Source organism: Rhynchophorus ferrugineus, unplaced genomic scaffold, assembly GCF_030347505.1.
Source record: "Rhynchophorus ferrugineus isolate W39M unplaced genomic scaffold, kcgeb_rfMv2 rfM3, whole genome shotgun sequence".
Lineage (NCBI taxonomy): Eukaryota > Metazoa > Arthropoda > Insecta > Coleoptera > Curculionidae > Rhynchophorus > Rhynchophorus ferrugineus.
The window spans coordinates 70,076,743-70,101,755 of NW_027472582.1; the positions used below are offsets into that span (position 1 = coordinate 70,076,743).

General features: G+C 30.4%; 3 protein-coding genes across 5 annotated transcripts; 1 reads left to right on the top strand and 2 right to left on the bottom strand.

Annotated features, from left to right (window-relative positions):
• On the bottom strand, window positions 1-15,674 carry LOC143193408 (membrane-associated progesterone receptor component 1). Its single transcript, XM_076399616.1, has 3 exons — window positions 15,280-15,674; window positions 14,910-15,059; window positions 1-1,183 (listed from the first exon to the last, which is right to left on the bottom strand). Exons 1-3 carry the CDS (start codon window positions 15,590-15,592, stop codon window positions 1,077-1,079), a joined length of 570 nt encoding a protein of 189 aa, XP_076255731.1. The 5' UTR covers window positions 15,593-15,674; the 3' UTR covers window positions 1-1,076.
• Window positions 15,675-16,084: 410 nt separating this feature from the next.
• On the bottom strand, window positions 16,085-20,996 carry Mdh1 (Malate dehydrogenase 1). The gene is made up of 6 exons (XM_076399614.1): window positions 20,841-20,996; window positions 18,926-19,205; window positions 18,667-18,868; window positions 18,105-18,262; window positions 16,934-17,080; window positions 16,085-16,877 (listed from the first exon to the last, which is right to left on the bottom strand). Exons 1-6 carry the CDS (start codon window positions 20,841-20,843, stop codon window positions 16,669-16,671), a joined length of 999 nt encoding a protein of 332 aa, XP_076255729.1. The 5' UTR covers window positions 20,844-20,996; the 3' UTR covers window positions 16,085-16,668.
• A 140-nt stretch (window positions 20,997-21,136) lies between these two features.
• On the top strand, window positions 21,137-22,172 carry LOC143193410 (small ribosomal subunit protein eS19). 3 transcript variants are annotated; one of them, XM_076399617.1, is made up of 4 exons: window positions 21,137-21,253; window positions 21,468-21,541; window positions 21,635-21,888; window positions 21,994-22,172. In XM_076399617.1, exons 2-4 carry the CDS (start codon window positions 21,471-21,473, stop codon window positions 22,128-22,130), a joined length of 462 nt encoding a protein of 153 aa, XP_076255732.1. In that variant the 5' UTR covers window positions 21,137-21,253; window positions 21,468-21,470; the 3' UTR covers window positions 22,131-22,172. The 3 variants fall into 3 exon arrangements, with proteins under 3 accessions (XP_076255732.1, XP_076255733.1, XP_076255734.1); XM_076399618.1 differs by having other exon boundaries at window positions 21,214-21,352; XM_076399619.1 differs by lacking the exon at window positions 21,137-21,253 and adding an exon at window positions 21,270-21,397.
• The last annotated feature ends 2,841 nt before the right edge of the window (window positions 22,173-25,013 follow it).

Here is a 25,013-nt window from a genome sequence, read left to right on the forward strand (position 1 = left end):
TTTTTATAACTTTTTTATTGTAATATTTTTGGATGGCATATATTAAGCATAATTAAATATCATCTTATTAATTAGCAAAAATCCCTAACCAAATCGTAATTATCATTTAAGACATAATCGTGCAATTAACAAGGAATAAACAACAAAACACCATCGATGCTTTCACATAATAAAAATACGTAACCAAAATTATTACTAATATTATTCAGTCATAGTAATTTTAAGAGCTCTACTCAGAAAAAATTGTTTCAAAAATGCACACGGCAAAAAATTAAAACCAATCGATTTATATATATGCGAACACTTTATTGGCTAATTTTGTATGTAGTATCCATAATAATTGTCACTGTTATTATATTATTTCCAAACAAACTTGACAGATATTATGTACAATGGAGCGATACTAATATGTGTTACATGATAACAAATAAATTTTATGTTAGATACAGGCGTCCAGTTAGTAAACCGATAGTATATATCGTAAACTATGAACATGTCAGTCAAATAAATACATATTTATATTTTACAACAAAAATTGTTATCCTTCAAGCATTATGATTAATAAAGTTATATATCGTAACGCACGCTCATCAGTAACAATTAAGTTCAATTGATACAGATTGTTTAATGAACAACAATGACAATGGTCATTAAACATATCAAAAAAATAAAAAAGGTATAAAATTCTAGGAAAACAAAATATACTAACAATAGATCTACATAGATATTTAGAACATACAAAAAACCAACAAGATATATATGTATAAAAAATTAAGTGTTTTAAAAACCATCATTAAAATATATTTATTCGTACATGTAGAATTAACATTTTTGGAACTGTTTGATAATACAGTACTGAAAAAGTGCAGCGGAGTCCCCAGGGTGGAAGGGAGAGAGAGAGAGAGAGAGACAGAATAGCAATAGTCTAGTAAATGTGAGCCTTAATCGGATTTATTGCTGATAAAAATATACAGTATATTTAAACATATGGGCTGCAATGTTTTTCAGTACTGCTTTGGTCGCGAACCTCAATAAATCAGCCTTCATTTTGGAAAATACGGAAACGACCCCGAGACCTATTCATCTTTTGTTTTTTCTAGATTCTGAATATCATCCTCTTCGTCTGAGTAGTTGATCGGTTCTTCGCCCGGTTTAAGCAGCCTTCCGACGAATTCGTATTTATCTGAAAAGCAACAATAATCACATATATTGCTGTAATAAATAATATTTATCTTCTTTATCTAAGAATATGGGACAAAAAAGTTAAGTATTTTCATGATAAGGCTTCATGGAACATACAAAGTACAACGTATGAAATCATATTAGTAATTTATATTACTTAATGAGACGTTTCTAATAAATCTGCTGGTTATCAGTAATGTTATTTCCTAATTTTTAATTCCTAATGTTAGATTATAAATTTTTAGGAAATATTTGAATGCGACAGAGTTGCTGTTGATCTTTTCCTATTATAATGAAATTATAATAAGATAATAATTGTAGTCTCACCTACTATTATTGTTCTTGTTTAAATGACACTAAACATAAAACGTTCTTAGTTTTCTGGATTGAATATTATTTTATCAGATATTAAATATATATATATATATATATATATATATATATATATATATATATATATTGAGATGTATGTTAATGACATTCTATCTATATGGTTATGTTTTTACTGAACTTATTAATTTTTTATCAGAGTTGTGAATTTTATAAAATATGACACAACACTAGTTTTTTATTGGTATAAAGGAAATAAATATATATAGCGAAGTTGAGGCGATGATTATATAGAGTTCTAAGGGAAGAATAATATGTAAAACGTAACGATTTATCTAACACTGTTTTGTGGAATATGTTAAATTTGTATATATCAATCGTAGTGTTTAATCCTAGTGTTTATTAAAAATACATTATGTGCAAGCACGTACCTTGATAAGATAAGAACATGGAATAGGTCTGACACTGTTGCAGACACTATTGTAGATCTTTGGAATATGTTAAGTATTCCATAGTTAGTTTTAACATAGATGATACTAGATGAAAAATATAAAATTACAAGACAAGACTCTAGATTCTAGACAACGCAAAGGAAATATAATAATAATATGAGAATATATATAACTGAATATATCGATGCTGTTACTCCAACATTGAAATACACCATATTTGATATAGCTTTATTTTTCTTTCCTTCGTTTTCATGAATGTTTCCAATACCTCAGCTAAAAGCTTTTATTTATATTATTTTCAGTTATTTAGTGAAGAATGAAGGCGTATTAGTAAATTTAAGCAACATAATAAGTTCTGTTGACACAAGTTTGATTTTATTTTGAGATAAATTTTTGACATTGAATTAATTCCATTAATTTTACTAAAATATTATATAAATTGATTAATTGTTTCGGGTGAAGAAACAAAGCTATGAATATTGCTTTCCAAAGAAGTCCAAAGAAAAGCAATATGTATTGATAAATTTATTTTTCAACAAAATATGGACATGTAAACAGTAAAAACGTCAAACATAACCACACTAAATTCAAGGGTTTTATATTTTAAGTGCGCTTGCGCTTAATTAGCTAATCGTATTTTTTTTTTCGTAGTCTGTCGGTATTGAAGGCCCATGTTGCCAAATGCCTACAAAATTCTTCAAAACATTAGTGATATTATAGTGAGGGTATGAGTGATGATTAATGATTAATGAGGTTATAAACCGACAAACGAACGACATACATTGTTGATGTCATGAGATGTCACGGATACAGAGGGTTACTATTGCGTCAGTTTTCACAACATTTTAATCATTTCATGAAGTATTTGTTCTAGTTACGTTTATCTATTAGTTTATTTGTTATATAAGAATCTTGAGAATTTGCAAAAAACTAGATGTTATTTCTTCGTTAAAAAATCGATTTTCTTCAACATGCAGGAAAGCATACAGGGTACAAGATGATGAAAACAAACGAAGCGAATAATGCGCTTTTACCCAGGGATATGTGAGACAATCAAAATTGGTTTGACTATTCCAGCAACATCTAACATTAACGTCAGCGGCTGAGTGATACACAAGAAGTGAATTAGAGATTGCCAACATCCACTCGCTCTTAGTCCAATCGATTTTTTCATGGTTCGCTGAGATAAAAATAGATATGAAAAATAAAGTCTCGGCGTCCACACTACTCTAAATTAAACGTTTATGTTTTTTTACTATTAGATCATGTGACTTGGTTTCTTCTTGTATTATTTCCATGGTTTTTAAACATTTACCCATAGCATTACAACAGATATTTTATACTCGTGACAATAGTTCTTATATATATTCAATAATCTGCTTAGAAGGTTGTGTAGAAATTAATTTGGGCGTCTAAAATGTTTATATTTATGTCAGATTTATTTATGATTACAAAAATACTCCAAACACATATGTATTAGTTTGGGACATTTAGATAAGGTAATTTTTAAGATATCGATCATGTAAGAGTGTGTAAAAAATTAGGTATGAAACCAGGTGTATCTCTGATCAGAAATGACACTTGAGATAAGGAGAGTGCAGACGCCAAGAGCCAGACGGAATACGTTAACCTTTCAAAACCTTGAAAGACCTCCGATGGTGTGAATAAGCAGATATATATAGAGAAGCGTAATGACCAAGGTATTTATGGACGTATAGCTTTACCGAGACAAGGAAATCACTATTAAATAAGTCTGTCCCTCCATAGAAATAATCACCAATCAGGTTGCGAGAAGGAGAGTCAAGGTAGCCTACTTTCTCAGTACAAAGTACCTAATGGACAAACAATGAGGGATAAAATGCGATGTATACGTGTAATTTTCTACACGAGACTTCGCAATAAGGATATTTAAATATTTGGTCAAGGGACAACATCACTAACCATTTATACCCAATAATTTTTGTAATTTAGATTGTATTATAAAGTTGTTTCAAATTTGCCAGTTCTTTTATAATCGAGATGAAAACTATGTGTAACGGGATCTTTTATCGATACTAAATTTCCAGTTCCTAAGTTGGTATGTCATTTGTTTCAATAAAAATATACAAATTCATTCAATAGAAAGATAAGACGTAAAAACATATCACTCAATAATTCAGTCAGACATATAGATGACGTCACAGCCTAATCTTATTAAACCTAACCTTCAAATGTCACAAGTCGATGAACCTTGAGATAATGACAACAATGTCCCAATGAACAAATTGTGAATCGAAGTTTTGGCCCAAATGAAGTAATTTTGTTAGATAGTCCTGAGCTTGAGTGTGATGTATTAAAAACACTTAAGATACTTAGTTGCTTTTAAAGATTTGTCTAATCACTTCTAAATTTGTTGTTCTGTTATCTACTATAGTCGATTACTGGTTATGCGTTTAAAAGCATTTGTTTGTATCGCCAATCTGATAATTGTTATGAAATTACAATTCACACGAGTCATGTCTAACAAACAAGTGATGTTTTGAACGTATAATGAACAGGCTCCTCTGATTATTTTTAATACGTTTTCGCACTACCGAAATATTGTTATATCTTATAGAAAAAAAAAGATCATTACAATGACGTTATATAAACGATTTGGCCAACCATTAACAAAATGAAACCTTTGGTCATCCATATAAAAAAACCGAACAGGAAATTAGGTTAAATGTGTTGGGCAGGAAACCTCGAGGATCAGGCATGACATTTGAATGTTACGTTATTCATAATAAAATAGAAATCCTCACTAATCCACACGCTTTTTACACCGAAATTAGCCCGGTTCCCTTTTTATGCGGATTTATTGTAATTAGAAAAACTAGGAAAAAATTCAACGGCGAAAATGCAATAATTAAAATATTATTGATTTTACTTGCAAAACGGCTTATGCGTTCATTGTAAATCATTGAAGGTATAGTCTATTCGAATCAGTTTATCAAATTCGCCTGGTTGTCAAACGTCTGAAAAATTCTTCAAAACATTAGTCATAATAATTACAGGGATGCCGAAAATATCGATAATTAAAAAAAATTAAATACATTTTTTAAAGATGTAAAACAAATCATTTAATTATTTTTAATGAACCGTTTATTTTTTTACTTAATTTTAGTATCGATATATTTCTCGATAGCCGGCACATAAACCGGCAAAAGTTATTTTAGCGCTTTGCTTGTTTTGAAAGTTTCTTCTCTCATTATTTTATTTTATTATTTAAAATGGTTTTTGATCTTTATTTGAAGAATCATGCAATTGAGGAGCGTTGACTGTTTGTAAATTGTCAATTTAAATAGCAAAGGTTGTTATAAGGGGCAGCAACAATTTAAAAATATAATAAATTTAAAAAATAACTTCAAATAGAATGAAATCATCATCAGTCTACACATGGATCGTCATTGATTGTGAATTATTGAGTATTGAGAGAAACCAACAATGCAAACAAGTTATTTTGCAACGCGGCACTTATCTGAAATATGTCCTCCATATATGGAAATATGTCATCATTCCTTGTGATTACTACTTATATTGTGAAGGCCGTAACCTGTTTGAGTAGTACCGAAAGTGTCATGAAAATGCAAAAAATTAAGATTGAGTTAAAAGATACAGAGGGTTACTATTGCGTCAGTTTCCAGAACATTTTATATCCAAACTTTGTAATTTTAAGCATTTAAAACCACTGTCTACACTGTCTGAGATAAAGCATCAGTCAGCAGAAAAATAGGAAAATATAGAATCAGTGATTAGCAATATTCTGAATAAAATATAAAGATACCCACTTTTACAATAAATGCTCAATTTGTTTTAATAAAAAGGCGGATACTTATTGGAATTGTGAGATATGTTCCTAGTGACATTTGTGACAAAAATACCTTAACGATTTTTAGATTATTATTGTACGACTTCATTTAAATTTTATTGCGAATTCCAATTTGATGGCAACAGTACAACGATTTACTGCTGACCTAGTGACTCAGCTCATTGTACCGCAATAACAACCAGAATTACTGTGTTCCTGAAGGCGTTACGGGTAAATTTAATCACTCAAGATTATGTTTTATGGTTAGAAATAAATGTACTCAGTCAATACTGTCATCGCAAGATGGTTTGGAGTTACTACTAAACAAATCTTAACTATTATAAACAATATAAACTGTTTTTATTATCATACAAATTCAGCTTATACATTTACATTATACGAATTGTTTTAGAAATATTTTTAAGCTTGCTTTCTTTTTTTATAGGTTAGGTTAATTTTAGGTTAGGTTGTAATATTACAGATATATAGAAACCAATAATTATTTTTTTTTTTTTTTTTTATTATTACTCTTCGTGAGTCCACAATCTGCCCTATTGGCAATAAGTATTTCTTCTGTTTATATTATATATACATGGCATGTAGAAAATCACTTCATTAAGCAATCTTCTGTATAAAATATTATCTTAATTAATTAGTCTTATTCTAATGCTTATTCTAAACTCTACATATGTCCAGTAATCAGATCAGATGGTGTTAAACGTTTTAGTCTACGCACTTCACTATCACGTCGCATATTTAGCTGATTAGCGAGTACATTGGGATGCACTGACACTCTTTCGAAGTACTTCACACAAACACGTTGGATTACACTCGTTATAGGTTCTAGAGGAATATCGCGTTGTATCACTTTATTTGAAATATAGTACGGAGCATCAACAATGGCACGCAACACCTTATTTTGGAACCGTTGAATGATGGATATATTGGATTTGCTAGCGGTACCCCATAGTTGAATTCCATATGTCCAAATGGGCTTGAGTATAGACTCATACAGCAATACCTTGTTATCTAATGATAACTTGGATTTGCGCCCAATGAGCCAATACATTTGATATAATTTTAGTCCTAATTGTTTCCGTTTAGAGAGTATGTGCTTCTTCCAGGTTAGGCGTCGATCTAAATTCATACCAAGATATTTAACATGGTCTGCTTGGGGGAGTTGGCGATGATTGATATTTACTGGTGGACATGTTCTTCTACGCAGGGTAAACGTTATATGCGTGGATTTTGATTCATTGGCTTTAATGCGCCATGTCTTCAACCATAATTGTATTTGCTCCAGGTGGGTTTGTAGGTTTATTGATGCTGTGACTGGATCTTCATGGGATGCTAAGATTGCTGTATCGTCTGCATATGTTGCCACAGTAGTTATTTTTGTGGTGGGCAGATCAGCCGTATACAGAAGATACAGTACTGGACCCAGTACACTACCTTGCGGAACTCCTGAATATATGGGATTTAATTCGGTATGTTCATCGCCTTGATTTACAATAAAATGTCTGTCAGTGAGATACGATTTTAGTAGCTGATAGTCCGGATGAGGGAGAAGTTTCTTTAGTTTAACCTGCAAGCCCGTATGCCATACTTTGTCAAAAGCCTGAGATATGTCTAGGAAAGCAGCCGAACAATATCTTTTGGCATTTAGGTCAGCGTTTATTTGGTTTACAAGTCTATGCACTTGTTCTATAGTCCCATGCTTATTGCGAAAGCCAAACTGATGTTCTGGAATAATTTTTCTTTTTTCTATTATATAGTTTAGTTTTTTTATGTATAACTTCTCGAAAACTTTCGAGATTATTGGTAATAAACTTATAGGTCGGTAGGAGGTCACATCTTCTGGTATTTTTCCTGGTTTAAGTATCATTAATATTTTAGCTACTTTCCAGATACTAGGGAAGTAATTAATTCGTAGCATAGCATTAAATATATATGTTAATAGTTTTATAGCCTTTTCTGATAGTTCTTTTAAAATTTTGCCAGTAATTAAGTCATAACCAGGAGCTTTTTTAATATTAATCTCTCTCATTATTGTATGTTTAACTTTTTTGACCGTTAATTTCTCGTGCGGTAAATCCATTTGAAATGGCGAATCTAGAAAGCTAGTAATTTTATTTTCGTCATCTTTATGTAGCTGAGACTGGAAAGGTTTAAAAACATTTTTTAAGTGTTTGGAGAAAATGTCGGCCTTCTCTTTATTGCTTCTCGCCCAATTATTTTCGCTTGTTTTAATAGGTGGGTTATGCTGCTGGGATCTCCTAAGCTTTTTTGTTGCTTTCCACAACGAATAGTCTGTAGCCTCAGTTGATGTCAAGTTTTCTAGGTATTCTTGAATGCCTTGGTTCTGTTCGATTTGGATTAGATCTCTCAGCTCTTTTATGGCCCTATTAAATTTTCTTTTATTCTCTTCAGTCCTTTGCTGTTGCCAATTTCGTCGTAACTTTCTTTTTTCTGCTATCTTTTTCTGTATTGTACATGATATATGTGTATTTTTTCTTGGAAATGTTTCAATGTTGGGAGTCGCGGAATATGCTGCCTCCTGTATATTTTTTGTAAGATTTATTGCTGCTATTTCTATATCCATTTCAGTTTGTAACGGTAAGTTTAGAGAGATATTTTGGTCTAAGTTTTCTCTAAATGAGGGCCAGTTAGTTCTATTATTGCACAGAGAAGGGGGTTTATCTTTGATGGTAATTTTTGAAGAAATTGTTACTATTATTGGTGAATGATCAGAAGACAGGTCGAAACATGATTCTGCTTGACACTTTTTTGGATCAATATTTTTTGTAATACAGAAATCTATTGTATCTGGTTTTTTATTTCTGTCTGAAGGCCAATATGTTGGTTCACCAGTAGAGATATGTTGTAAGTTATCTATCCTTATGGCTTTGAGCAGTTCTCTACCTTTTGAGGTTATTATTCTTGAACCCCACATTAAATGTTTTGCATTATAATCTCCTCCTGCTATAAATCTATTACCTAGTGTACGGAAGAATTCTTGAAATTGTTCTGCCTTGTTGTTATGTTTGGGTGGGCAATAAATCGCAGAAATTGTTAATGGTCCATGGGCTTCCTCTATGGTTATACTGGTGGCTTGCAGGTAGTCTTTGCGGAATTTTTCTTTTTCGAAATGCTTTATATCATCTCGAATTATTATGGCTGTACCTCCATGTGCTTTATCATCAGGGTGATTTGTATGATAAAGCTTATATTTAGGAACTTTCATATAATTTTTGTCCGTAAAGTGTGTTTCGGAAACCATCATAACGTCAATATTTTGTTCAATTACGAACATTTTTAGTTCCCTGGCATGTTGTTGGAGCCCATTGGCATTCCAGACGGCGATTTTGTAGCTATTGGTTTCAGGCATTAGGCAAGTTTGCTTACGACGGTTGTGAGTAGACCAAGCATCGTACTCATTTGATCCATTAGTTTGGCCATCATATTTTCTAATCTTGAGATGTTGCTAGTTTCAGTAGGTTGAGATATTGTCTCTCGTTTTTGTGCTGAACCATTTTCAACTATTTGGGCATAAGTTATGTCTGGTTGACTTGTTCTGGTGGGTAGTGGTAAATTGGTAGTAGTGGATTGTTTTTGTTGATGCCTTTTTTCCCTTAAGGCAGGATAGAGTTTCTGCTGTAGTTGCTTGTGAACTGCGCAACCCTTGTAGTTCGCTGGATGATTTCCGTTACAGTTGACACATTTCACTTTTTCATCGCGAACTTTACGAGTACAATCTCCTGTCTTATGTTCTCCTGCACATTTTACGCATCTATATGATTTGCGACAGTAAGTCTTTGTGTGCCCGTGCGCTTGACACCTTGTGCATTGTGGTATAATTCTTTTTATATGTGGTGGTTCGCATTTAATAATATTATTTTCCAATTTGGTGATTTCATACACCGCCTTATTGTTTCCATTAGGTTTTATGTCTATATAAAACATAGGCAGAGGTTTTTTTGTCGTGTGATGTCGTATATTGTGAATATTTACGACCTCGTGGCCTTTTTCAGCTAGTGCTACCTTGATGGTGTTAAAGTCCGTCCCGTGATGTAATCCTTTTAATACGAATTTAAATGTTCTCTCGGATTTTGGCCTGAATGTATGGTATTGGGTGTTTCTTTCATCTAATTCTTTTATAAGAACTTTAAAGTGATCCGCTTCGAACAATTGGATTTTAATTGTTTCATAGCTCACTGTTTTAATTGTATAGTTCGTAGTAATGGTTTTTAATAAATCATGGATGTTTTTTATTATTCCTACCTTATAGACTGTTATTGGTGGTGGTTTGGGAACAACTTTTTCAGGGCTTGGTTGTATGTTCTCTTCAATTTCTTCCGACAGGTTGCTAAAACTGTTTTTTGTCTCTATCGGTTTCTGCAACCAATAGTCACTGATTCTTGTTTGTTTCCTCGCGATTTCTTCTTCTGGACTTCTCAATCGTTTTTTGTTAACGACTGTAGTCCATTCTGATGGTGGAGTTTGCGTTATTGCTGTTTGTTCTAATCTTATATCAAAGTGTGCAGGTGATTTGGTTGAATCGCTATTGTTTGCCATTTTTTAATTTTTAATATTTTATTTAATTTACTTCCAGAGGATAAAAAAAATAAAATAAATACATTGTTTATTTCACGCACTTCATTTTTCACTTACGTTATTTTAGCACTAGTTTTTTTACTATAAATAATATAAATGAATTTCAAAAGGACTGTTGTAAAATAAGATGAAATTATTTTAAACACTAATAAAAATGAGATGCAGTCCTTTTGTCTGGTCACGTAAACACGTATTCACTACACTTTAGGTCCACTGAGAGACGGATAGCCGCATCTGTTATGCGTTTTTAACACTCAATTAAATAACCGTAATAAAATACTGGGTTTTTTTTAAAGAAAGGTATCTTTTATAGCTTGGACCGTATTGAAAATACGTCTTCACCCTACGAAGGTTGGAACTGAACTGAAACCAATAATTATGTACTTATTTGTGTTATATATAAAATGAATGCTAAATTTGCAGCAAACACAATTGAAAGAGTGTGAGAGTTAATCCTTATTTCTTTAGAAATAAGACTGAGAAGAATTATCATTCTATGAAAACATTATTTGATCTGAAACATAATTTATATGAGTTTTTTTTGAATTCGAAGTTGTGTATCACTCTAAAAAAACACTGTATAATTTTAAATATTATTATTCTATTTATCAAGTATCAACAAGACCAATATCCAACTGTATTTATCGATTTACCAATTATCATTAATAATAAAAATGTTGTTTTACTTAAATAAATCTACAAGGACATAATAAAAGCGATGGTATAAAAATAATGCCATAGCGATTTTTTTCATTCAATAAAGCTGACGTACATTAAAAACAAAACTTTAATATATTTGAATACCTTTGAAAATTGTATGTATTTGTATAAAATCTGAAGAGACTACTAAATATTTCCACACTGATCCATTTGTTTCAACAGAGAGCAATTAAATAGTTGGAATAGTGAAAACGTTAAATACAATAACTTAGATGTCCAATATAGATATCCCAAGAGTAGAGTATTTATTTGATATATGTAAAAATAATGTTATAAAAAAGCGAAAAAAGCTAAAGTGCATATTTGACTAGACTAATAGATACAGAATGTATATAAAAAATAGAAAATTTCTTCATAAAAATATTTATTTTTAAAACTAGAGCGTGTAAAGTGGGAATGTTTAATTTTCAAAGAATTGGATTAATTGGCATTGGGCATATAAATAAATTTAAAAAACTAATCAACCGAAGAAAAGTTTTTTTGCAGATGAACTATATTAAACAGATAGAGTTGAAATTCCAACTGAAACTATCCACAAAAATTTGCTTGTTTGAATTTATGGTACAGTGAAAATCACTTTAAATTACGTGAGGTCAAGCAAGCATAAACACGACATTATCAACAAATGAACGCATTAAAACAAAATGTAAAGAAATTGCTGTATTTCGTATTGTTGCCTGTAGTAGCAGTTTTTGTTTACACGAGTTGTTACAAAACAATAGCAATGTGTAACTCTAGTGTGCATGTATTATTATCACGAAGTGGATGCCGGCAATGTCTAATTTAAATTTAGTCTAATGTTTGCATTATGGAGTCTTTTTCAAACGTCTCACGCGTATTATTACGCGCAACATTTAAAATTAAAATAGGTTAATTACAATAACAGATTTCGTAGCTCACCTCTGACCTGATCAAGGGTAAACGACGCTGATTCTAGACTGAATCGTGCAATTTTACGTATCACAATACTTCATGTATGAACATTCATATTTAAGTCACAAATTCTTCATAACCAAATCTTTATAGGAAGTCACTTTAGGAAATATCTTGGCAACCAATAATATCAACTATTAATAAAATAATCTTTTTATATATTATTACCAACATTTAACACTAATATGATTATAATATAACAATATTTTAGGTTATAAAACATGTATTACATTATTTAACAGATGGCGTTCAGACATCATTACATTATACATAATTTAATTAGATTAAACATTATTGGTCAGATCTATATTGTGCTGAATTAATACAATAATACTATAATTCTTCCAATGAAACCACCAATGCACATCATCAACACCCTTGGACGTATTGCCAAATACAGTTTATAAAAACTTAAAATCCCCACTAAACTCGGAGAATTTTTGTCTCATTTACCTAATTAGCATTACTCTACTTTATAAAAGACAGAATGAAATCTGATGCGTCTGAACACGTAACCAAAATGATCTATAAAATTATATTTGTGTTGACACTTATTATTAGACAAAAGACAAAAGAGGCAAAATGAGCGAAAACTTAAATTTGGTGCGGCAACGTTGCATTATATATTTTGATGACGTGCATTGGAAGTTTTATTAGAGGCTATATGTTATAAAACGGGCAGTTTATATTCAATAACTGAATATTAGAACATCGACTACCAAAATATAAGAGTCATTACAAGAAATTATTATTTTGACTTAAAAACAGCACGTCACTGTCAACTGATATTAAAAACGACCATGATTTTTCACATTTACAAAATAGACTGAATCACTTTGTCTAGAACATACGTTTAGTGTAAGTGTTATCATAAAATACCACTTATGAAGTTTATAGACCAAAGTATATATATTTGGTCTATACTGTTTCATCCAAATTAAATAGAGGACAGCCAACAACAAAAAACAAACCAGAAAAACTGGTATCAATTATATTCAAGGCGCAATAAATTTATATTCCCAAAATATAAAATTATTAAAATATTGCGTTATTGTCTTCCATACTGAAGATGTGTAATAATAATTGTGTGTAAAATAATTTTTGACAAATGTCAAAATTTTTATTTATTTGAAGACATGATTTCATCGAGCATTTTTCGATCTAATATATACTTCATCCTGTAATGTTGGTTAAGATAGACAGAACTTACCTGCAATTAGTTTCAGTATAATTTATTTCAGTTTTTAATTATGCCTTCAACGTGTATACATTTCATACTTTTTAGACCGCTTAAATATTACCGATTAGGCTTAAAACAATAGATAATAAGTTTTTACCGCGTTTTATTGTTTATTAAAACCGATTAACACTTTATTGGCTGGTTTTTTATGTTTTTTTTTTGTTAACTTATGTCAATATTATCGTACTCAACTAGTATCAAGACTTTAGTACACAAAAGTATAGTAAAATGTAATGACACTGACAGTTCAAAATAAAAACAACCCAACGCCATCTACAAAAATAATTTCTTGAAATAACATAAATTTGACTAAAAAAACACCAATCCTCCAACGGAGTTTTAATATTAAAATCATTAAAAATTAAGGAAAATATTATAAAAGTTCAAGGTCGAAGGTTACCATTTTGATAACATGGTAACGATCTATGACAATAACGCTCGTACAGAATGTAGTTAAAGCGATTAATCAATTGTTTTGTCATTTGTCAAACGGTATTATTAAAATAAATTGCGAATTACAATGAATACAATTGATAATGTATTTATTTTAGTTATTGCTCACAGAATGATCTCATAATGATGCCTCCTCTTAATTCTTAATTGCCACTAATAGATGTACATATTTAACATCTATTTCTTAATCATATTCGACAAGAACGTAATACAATCGCCATCGACTATTATTGTCTAGTGTGGAGTCTTCTTAAAAAGAGTTTTAAGCTGGCGTGTGAAAGTAGGAAGGTGAATGCTCCGGCCTTAAAGTAGTACACCATTTTCTAACCTATTGAAACCCCATTCACGAAGAATAATAGAAACTGCATACAGTTTGCAGTGAAATTTCTCAAGTTCAATTTTGTCGAAGTAATATTTTGGTAAAAAAAAGAAAAATAAATATTAAATTAATATAGTACACACAATAACAGGGTTTGTTCACAATTTTAAATAAATGTGATGATTGTAATATAATAAACAGTTGTGTGGAATAAAAAAAAACAAACGAAATTCGGTACAAGAGGGTTCAACTCATTACCGGCATTCGTCATCACTCGCCGACCACGCAACATATTGCAAATTTGCCATATTAATATTAAATGAATGCATTATCGTTTTTGGCGCAGTTGATTGATTAAATTAAATGATTGTGTCTTGCGTTAAAAATCGCACAACACGGGATAACAAAAAAACACCGTCAAGAAATATCATATGCATACAATATCAAAAATTAAATTATACAAAACAAAGTGTGCTGTAGTTGTTATTCATCTGCTCAAAAACAACTTACAGAATGCATCCGAAATGACTGTCGCGCTGTCCAAAAATAACTCCCAAAAAAAACCATGATTAATATCATATTTATACCTCCGACACAGGATTCCATTGTTATTTTATATAGAGTTCTTTAAAGGAAATAATTCGTAGCACATTCATAGAACGTACACACAGGTCATTAAATACATTAACGGAATAAATAATTGCCAAAACATAAAAATGCATGTAATTATCTTCTATACAGCAACTTGTTGATTGTTATCCAAAAACACCTGTTTGAAATTTAAAGTATCCAGAGTGCACCTATTTCCTATAGTTTATATGAAATAATCAGGCCTACCTTTAAACTGTGACTCCCACTCTCGAACAGATTCCATTTCAATGGTACTTAAGTCACTCAAGTCATCATATTGGTCTCCAGCTGGAGTAACATTAAATGTTGCAAGTCCTCTAGATGCATCACAGCCAGCAAAGGCAGAATACGGCCCCCCTGCATAAAAAACATGCTTATAGATATTTTGGATTTCAAAATTAAATATTGCGTTACTTTTTTTTAAGAAAACAGATGGAATAAATTTCATATGTACTGGACAAAATAGTGTTTAATCATTCTGACACAAGTGCAATGCAACGAATTACGAGGTCATCTATATTAAATTTAAAGCATACATGTTCGACGGCAGCGATTAAAATATAATTGTAATTAATACCTGGGCCATAAAACCTTTTTCCTTTTGTAACGTCGTATACTTTTCCATTAACGGCTATTAATACCCTTCCATCGTCCTGTGTACCATCGAATTTCTTCAGTTCTTGTATAGTAAAGTCTCTTTTTTTCAATTTCGGCAGAGGTTTTTCTTCCGGCTCTGTTCGTTGTTCTTCCTGCCGACTTTTTATTATCCTGAACACTAAAAATATAATTAGACCGAGTAGAGCAACATTAACGGGACTCAAAAACATCTCAGTTAAAATAAAACCGGGAAAACTCCTCGGCTCTTCAGATTGTTTCGTTTCCTCTGACATTTAGACTACGCTATCGTATGCGAAGTCTGCAATTACTATTTTTTGAAGTTGACTGACTTACGAAAGCTTTCAAGTAAATGTAACCTGAAGATGGCGCTGTTAAGTTTAACAAGATTTTATTATAGCCTCCATTATTCCTGTCATATATGTTTACTTATTAGAAGGCCATATATAATTATCATATATACCATATCATATCTTAGATACTGGCAAGATTTTATATATGAAATAAATTTTTGTTGAGCGATTTCACAATAACATTTTTGATTCTAGGATATTTATTTTACATTTTTTTTGTACACAACAGATAAAAGTAAGACACATAAAAATATATATTAATCCAATAAATTTTTTTATTGATTTGCATTGTAGGTTTTTTATTTGTATATATATATATTTTATTGTTCTAACATTAGCGTTTGTAATAATGTAATAATTATTAGATATGTTAAGTTTTATATGAGAAATGGAAAAAATAAACAGATGAGCGCATTTACCAAAAATAATGTTTTATTTTAACACATTGCCATTTTATATAATTAACAAGTAAACAACACCAAAAATAGATTAATAACATAAGCGATATATAATACATTGGGAGCAAAATATTTACGATATAAAGGAGTAGCACTTAGCAGGATAGTGATGTAATTAAATATAAAATATTTCTTTCCGAGGCATTTAAAAAGTTAAACTAAAAATAAGATCAAAAAGTTTGTTAAAATGATAAAAACAAATTTAGGGTGGTTGTAGCACAAAATCGAGATTTAAAAAGAAGGCAATGGTTTGATTGTCGTTTTAATCTTCAGGTACATGATATTAGGTCCATATAGTAATAACAAAATATTAATATATTTATGCCACAGATATGTGATGTATGAAAATCAATATCATTAATTGTATATTAAACACCATTTCTATCTATTTTATAAACCACCATTCTGAAGATAAAAAGGACAATTTTTAATCACTATAAGCACTGGGTCAACTACTGCAGTAATTTTTTTTCTAACAGCGTTTGTTTTACGATTTTACTAATGTTTTAGTTTAACGTTTTAAAGCTTGTTGTTGAGTAGTCATGCTTCGATGACAGCGATCGCTTCTTTACGTTCTTCCTCTAACTCTTTTCCGGTAACGTCCAGTGATTTTCTAGCCGAATCGCTGATCGTCAAGCCTTGAACGATCTCCCATTTACCATTCTTGGTGGTAACCGGGAATGAGAAAACTACATCTTTCGGTGCACCATAGCTGCCATCACTCAAAACACCCATAGAAACAAACCGACCTAAGAAAAGACACCAACGTGAATAGCGCGAAATATTTGATGTTTGCTATATGTACCTGGGGCAGTTCCCAAAAACCAGTCTCTCATGTGATCCGACGCAGCTTTCGCCGCTGACATCGCAGAGGACATTTTCCTTGCTGCAATTACAGCAGCACCTCTTTTTTGTACCGTTGGTACAAATACAGTGTCCAACCATGCAGAATCTGAAAAATAAAATAAGCATAGATTTATTAAACAAACACATCACTGGTAAATGTGATTTACTAGATTGTATTATGTACATGAAAAAGTTTATGATGTTTTTTTAATTGTATATTATTGAAAGAAACGTAAACGAAAGCAGAATATTAATTTATAAATGTACTAGGAGAATATATTGCGATTAATAACATAGTTGAATATTGTTTTGGAAAAAACAACAAGCAGAATTTGTCTTAGTACTTCAAATATTTCAATATTTATTATATTGGCTTAAGACTGTACTATACGCATACTTTCTGTATCTAATACGTCCGTCCGTAAACTGACGGATTAACATATACAACCGCAATAAACCTGTGAAATGAACTTTGAAGTATTATTTGTGTAATTTTTCAGCAATTGACAGGAGACTTTTTGCCCGATAGTTTTTTCAATATTAGTTGAATCGTAATGATGTGGGAGTAATGAAGACTAAACTAAACTTAGAACTAAATCAGATTATTTCACAATAATTTCAATCGTTCAACGAATTTAGAAATTGGCCTTGTGTTAAATTGTGGTAAGTCTATAGATACACTATTAATTTACAAATTTGCTGCTGTTCAAAATGTTTAAAAAATAAAAACATTGAATGGGAGGATTTTCTATGTATCATATACATTGTTTTTAATGAAAAACTGGTTCAATACTGAAGATGAGGTTAAAACTATAGTTGACCTTACATAAACCACATTTTTATTGCTCTGAAATGTCATTTAGTTTTAAACAATGACAATTCACAAGTCCTTTCCAATGGTTACTTTGTTGTTAAGTTTATGCCTAATATAAATTCATAACAACAACTTTGACGTAGTTCCAATCAACCCTTTCAAATTTATGTCATATTATTAAGTCACAAGTAGCCTAACATCATTAAATAATCAATCATTAATAAGCTGATAAAATATATAAAACAATTATACCAGTATTAATGACTAATTACTAAAATACTAATATAATTGTATTTATTAAAAATGTGTGTTTTACCTTTCACGGCTTCAGGCGCCGAAAGCGTTTGACCATTAACAGTAACAGAGGCATGGGCAGCATCTGGGAATTGAGTGGAAGAGTGGTTACCCCAAATTATAACGTTGCTCACTTGTTGAATCGGGACACCAACCTTTGCTGCGATTTGTGCCTGAGCTCTATAGAGATATTGATTATTTTGTTACTATATATACTTGTATACTAGTTTACATGGTATTCTTTATACTTTAGTCACGTCCTTAATATACTTTACGCGAAAGCTAATAGTCATCATCAATAAAAATTACGTTTTGTTATTTGTTAGTAGTCATTTGTTATGAATTTACCAATATACCATTTGTACATAAACGTATGTTCACATTATGACAGCATCCTGACAGATCGAAATTTATATAGATCGTCGGTTGACGTTTGGGAGACATATTTTCATAAATGATTAAATTTATTGTAGTTTATGCAATAATGCAACATATGTAAACTTTTTGTATCGTGTAGAAGAAACATATTGAACTAGACGTTATGCTTTTGCTTTTTGTATTGCAATTATTTGTGTAAAATGTACCTGTTTTGATCTAATCTGGTCATAGCTGTAAAGTTTTCTCTGGGTATGGAGGGCGCGTATCGGGAACAAATCAAGGCGTTTGTATTGGCCGGGTTTCCGACGACCAAAACTTTAACGTCCTTTTTAGCGTATTTATCCAAAGCTTCTCCTTGGACTTTGAAAATCTTCACGTTAGCACCTAACAAGTCTTTACGCTCCATACCTAAAACGTAATCAAAATGTATTCGAAATCCCACTTCCGGCTTATATTATTATTTACCTTCCCTACGCGGCATGGCGCCGACCAGAAAAGCGGCCGACACATCTTTGAAAGCTACAGCGGGATCGTCCGTGGGAACGACACCGCGCAAGAGGGGCAAAGCGCAATCCGCCAGTTCCATAACAACACCTTCCAGGACTCCCATCATAACGGGGATATCGAGTAAATGCAGAATGATGGGTTGTTCCGGGCCGAAAACATCGCCTTTAGCTACCATGTACAATAAGGAATAGGCAATTTGACCAGCGGCTCCAGTCACAACTACACGTAATGGTTCAGCCTAAAAAAATAAAACAATATTCAGCGTTTCAACATTTCAATTTCATTAAAATCGATTCTGAACAAAATAAATAGGTCTAAAATAATAGGAGCCAAATTCTCGCTATTTGTGAAATGCTTAAACATTCTTCTTCAATATGAAGAAGTCTGCGGCTGAGATTCATAGTATGTTAAGGCGAAAAAATCAATATCAGTGATTTTTGCGTCGAAAACAAAGCATGTAGCAGAAGACTGAGTTCGAAGATGGGAGATTTAGAATGTCCAAAATTAAACGAAATTATAATGATAGATTATTACAGGTGCATACATTACAGTGTTAAACTCTCATATTTCGATTAACATATAGATTATAGTTTTTCAATAATAGATTCGTAGTTTATCTGAAAGGAAATAATGGCCAAAAGCAAAACAGGCAAAGTTGTATAAAATAAAACAGATAAATATATTTGCTTAAAAGTTTATTAAAGCAATAAATCAGTTTCAAAAATTCTATTTATTCTTATTAAATTCCACAAAAAATGCATTTATTGAAATCAAACATTTCTGTTGCAGGATGAAAAGTGATGTAACTTTTATTTAAATAATGATTCCTTATTTGATTAATTTTTTGTAGTGTCGGAGTAAGTAAATATACAAAAACTAAAGAAAATTAGTAATTTTTTAGATATGAATTTAAGTATTTTTTATTATACTTTTATACCAATTTGACAATCCTTTACATTATTTATTACTTAACTATAGTAACAATGTATATTTATTTTTGTTTTGTTGATAAAATATGTTTATATTAACTGATACTGCTAATCTAATCACGTAATATGATAACCCCCTATAAGTAGAATCAAAACACATTACTAGAATTATGGACGATCCACATAATAATAGAAAATTCTGTAATATTACATATAAAATTTCTTTAACAGTTATATAACGTGATAACAAAGGCAAACAAGAATTTTTATTTTTAACTTAGCATGGAATATCACCTTAAAACCTGCAAATTCTTTTATTTTTACTCCATAATTATACACCAATTTTTTGGTCATAAGTAATGAAAAAAAAAAACGATGCTTGTATGTATATAAATTGAGATGAAAATTATGCAATTTAAAAAATAGTGTTTCTTTCATTGTTAGACTCTATTTATATTCCAGAAAAGCTATATTTAAATACTGCTTCTTTGCAACTAACATCTCATCAGAGAAAAATACATATCTCGACACGCGTAGGTACAATACTGTGTTATATTTAGATTCCATATTATTTTGTTTGTTACTAACGAGTTCAGTTGATATTAACAAATATAATAATACAAACAAATATTCTGTTGCAAATGGGTCCTTGTCGACATCGCTATTTGTTGAATAGTTGAAACGATTATTTAAAAAAAACATGAGTTAATAGTAAAAATATGGCAATATTAATTTAAATCTATATAAACTTCTAAAAAAAACACTGTTATGATGTTTTTCAAAAATTACCGAATATATATGGAATAAATTAATATATTTACTGTTTGTAATTATACATCATTTATATAAATTTATTAAATTAATGTTGTAACAGACTTTTATTGATATTAAAAAATTCAATTGAATGAAAATGAAATAAACCCAACCACTAGCTAATTACTTACCATTTTATTGTTTTGTTTTCAAATTCGTAAGTAAGATTAGGTGCGAAAGACGAATAGGACGTCCTTTAAACTGTAACGGAACAAATATAACAAATTATTTTTTAATTTGAAGGTGATATAATGTGGTATGACGCGTCATATCAGCTGATTATGTCAAATATCCTTGTTTTTAATATATATGATTAGGAAATTTTATAGAATAAAAAATATGTTAATTTTGACCTTAGAATATTTAAAATAATAATATAGAAAATTAGATAAACAATATTTTTAATTCATTTTTAAATTGAATATAAATCTAAAGTTTCTACAGATGAAGAAATAGCATGTTTCTTTGAAAATAATAGCTAACTTCAAGCACAGTAGAAGCTCTTTTGTTTCCTTTTCCGCGTGTCAGTGTACGACAAAAACAGGTTAGACATTTTTCTCTTCATTTTATAGTGTGAAACGTATCTATCTGCTTATTTTTATATATCTTGTTCCGTTATAAGACTACAAAGTATCCAAGCTTAGTAGGTTTCTTACAATTTTGATATATTTTGATGTTTTAGTCGTAGGTTAGAATTTTAGCATGCACGCCATTCAGCCATACAGACTAGCTTTAAACCAATTTTGTTTCTTTTACAGAACATGCCTTCTGTTACTTTAAAAGACGTCGATCAACACAAATTCGTTAAGGCTTTCGCCCAGTTCCTTAAAAAGTAAGTGATTTGTGATGTTCATGTTTTCTACACATAATAAATTGTTTGTTAATTTGGAGTTTTAACATTTTTGTTAAATAATTATATTTGTAGAACTGGCAAGCTACGTGTGCCAGAATGGGTTGATTTAGTCAAGACATCCAAATCCAAGGAGCTGGCTCCCTATGACCCTGACTGGTACTACATTCGTTGTGCTGCTGTTATTAGACACATATACATTAGATCACCAATTGGTGTAGGATCTGTAACCAAGATTTTTGGTTCCCGCAAACGTAATGGCACCAAGCCATCTCATTTCTGCAGATCAGCTGGAAGCATTGCCCGTAAAGCTTTACAAAGCTTGGAAGGTATGTTGAAATCTCTTAATTTCATTTGAATTATCTATTAGAGTAAAACTATTGGATTAGAGTTTATGAATTGTTTGTGTTTTATTTTGATCATATTCTTTCTAGGTTCCAAATTGATTGAGAAGTCTGCAGATGGTGGAAGAAAATTGACACAACAAGGAAGGAGGGATGTTGATCGCTTAGCTGCACAAATTAAAGCCCATGAAAAGAAGGCATTCAGTGGAAATCTAGTGCAGTTGTAATTTTATAAGGTTATGTCATAAATAAAAACATAAAATATACAACTTTTTACCTTATTCATCCTTTTACTTAACATATTTGAACACTTTTGAATAAATTTAATATCACCCATATAAAAGGCATTATGATTATTAATTTCACCCACAGCAGTGGTAATACTATACATTTCTAATATTAAATGTGCAGATACAGGTGTTAGTTACTACTTATCAGGTATATTTAAAGCTTGTTGATCAAAATTATGGTTAATTTCTAAAATATATGTATATTGTGTCATCTCTGGGTAAAATAATTTCTTATTTAATATACTGTTTATAATCAGTTTGAACAGAATTTTATAGTTCTTGTTTGGCTTAATGGAGTGAATTTAGAATTTGAGGATACTTTATGGATATATATGGTTGATTTAGTAGTGATAATGTATGCTTCTATCATATTGTTATCAAGTTCACTTAAAATATCGATATGTCTGCAGTAGATTGAAACAGAACTTAAGCTTTTGTTCACTTAAATATAATAAATTTTTTTATGAGACAACTGCAACAATTTTAATTTTTAATAATTAAATAATTAAAACTGCAAATATCAAAGATGGACCTTTAATAACAAAAAAATTGGTTAAATCATTTTTTCGTAAAAAAATATTTTATTATCATTTAGTGTCAGGAAATGTACTAATATCATCAAGTGGAATCACGTATTAATTTTTTTTTGAGGAAATATAAGTAAAAATGCAAAGCCATGCCATTATAATTTATTTTATCCACAGCAGTGGTAATAGTATAAATTTCTAATATAATTAACAGTGTGCAGATACAGGTTGTAATTATTACTTATAAAATATGTTTAAAGCCTATTGAACAAAATCACAGTTAATTTATAATATAAAACAGTCATATACATATTGTGTTATGTCTTGTAAAATATCGGCAAAATGATATTTGATTTGATATAGTGCTTAGTTAAAATTAACAATCGGTTGGCAAAGAGTAAAAACATATAGATGTTGGATTACATATCGTGAATATTACTTTGTACTTATTTTTGGGCTTAACGCAATGAATTTCGCTAGTGATATATATCTAGTTAGGTATGTAGTGATGATGAATGCAGAAGATGCATTCATGAATGCATCTTCTTATGATCAAGTTCACTTTGACGAAATGTGAATAAAACTCTGTAGTAGATAGAAACTGAAATTAAAGCTTTTCTCGTTATAATCTATTTTTATATTAGCCAACTGTGATGTTCCCAAAGTTCTCTCATTATACATACCTATAACTAGATTTATTTTAAGTTATTGTAAATATTTGATTGCCAAACATTTTGTGTACTCTGTTAAGTTTAATTAGATATAATTGGTAATTTATGGTTTCTATCGAGTAATTTTTTCCTAAATTACATTATTTCACCTCGAATTTAGTTGGCACAATTAGAATAAAGATAAATAATACATTATATGGATCAATACACCAATACGTGTATTTTTAAAAATTAAAAAAACAACAAAATAAAATTACAATTAACGGAGTTAAAAAAAATATATATATAATTCGAATATCAAAAAAATTCGAAAAAAACCAATTCGCCTTTTCAGTAGACGAGGTAATTTTATCAGTATTATCGAATATCTTCGTATTTTTAATATATGATCTATATATAGTTTTTATGGAATGCATACATACATATTAAGAAGTATATATAGGACCATGGAACATAATATAGATTTCTATCTATCACATTATATTATCAGTCAGAATGGACATCGATGAAAATCAGGCTGGGTATGTGCAGAAACAATGTTGGCGTGGTTTATGTAACATTATAACAACTTCTAGCTTTTTAACACCGTCATTTCCTAATTAGCTATGTTTAATATTAATTGTTATATGTGGTAATATTACAGTTATTTTACCTTAATACTTGCAAACCTAAATGGAGTTCACCCATGGTAATATTAAAATATTATTAGTGCTTAAAAGTGTGTAGTATAAAAAATTGAAATATGTGTTCTGAAGAAACTCTAAATTGACTCGATGAAATACCCCTAATGTAAGTACTTTTGATGCCCTGTTTGATGATTTCAAACTCCATTTAAATCAGATACAATAGTTATGGTTAATGGCATTTAAGCTATCGTACCCTTTAGTACGAGAAAAGGGTGTTAACCGGGTTACCAAAGATATTTATAAATCTTGAGTATAGACAAGATAAGGAGAAGAATTCCAGATTCGATGAATCTGAGTGTTTTTTTAAATAAAATACGGTGCATTCAATGATATTATGTTTTTTATAATTTATTGAAGTACCAAGTGAAATTACTTTAAAATGGGATGAAGTAGATAACTATATATTAACTGCAAGTGGGTTGCCTCATAGCCGAAAGCATTACGAATGTTAGAATACTGTAGCTTTGTAGTAAAGTTCAATTCTTTCACCTCCAGAGGGTGATCTTTTTCATTTGGCTTTATAAGGCTTAAATATAGTTGTGAAACTACCCAACTCGTTATGGGTTTTTGCGTGTAAGCTACCTTAATGCTTCATTGGATTGTATATATTTGTCGGTGATGTTAATTTTTTTATATTACAATATATTGCTTAAAGCAGCTTTTGGATCCTATTAGAGACCATCCCAAATCAAATATCTGCCCTGAAACGTTTATATTAAAAAAAACAAAATGGTAATTACTAGATAGAAATCGTCAGAACAAGATATGAATTTTTTACGTTAACAAATAAATTCTACACTTTAGGTTGGTTGCCTAAAACCACAAGATATTATATTCACAAGATATACTTTTCCATAATATCTCACAATTTAGGTCAATGTATAGCTCAGAGTTGCAGCAACAAAAGTGTTTATAAGAAAAGAAGGTGATAGCACT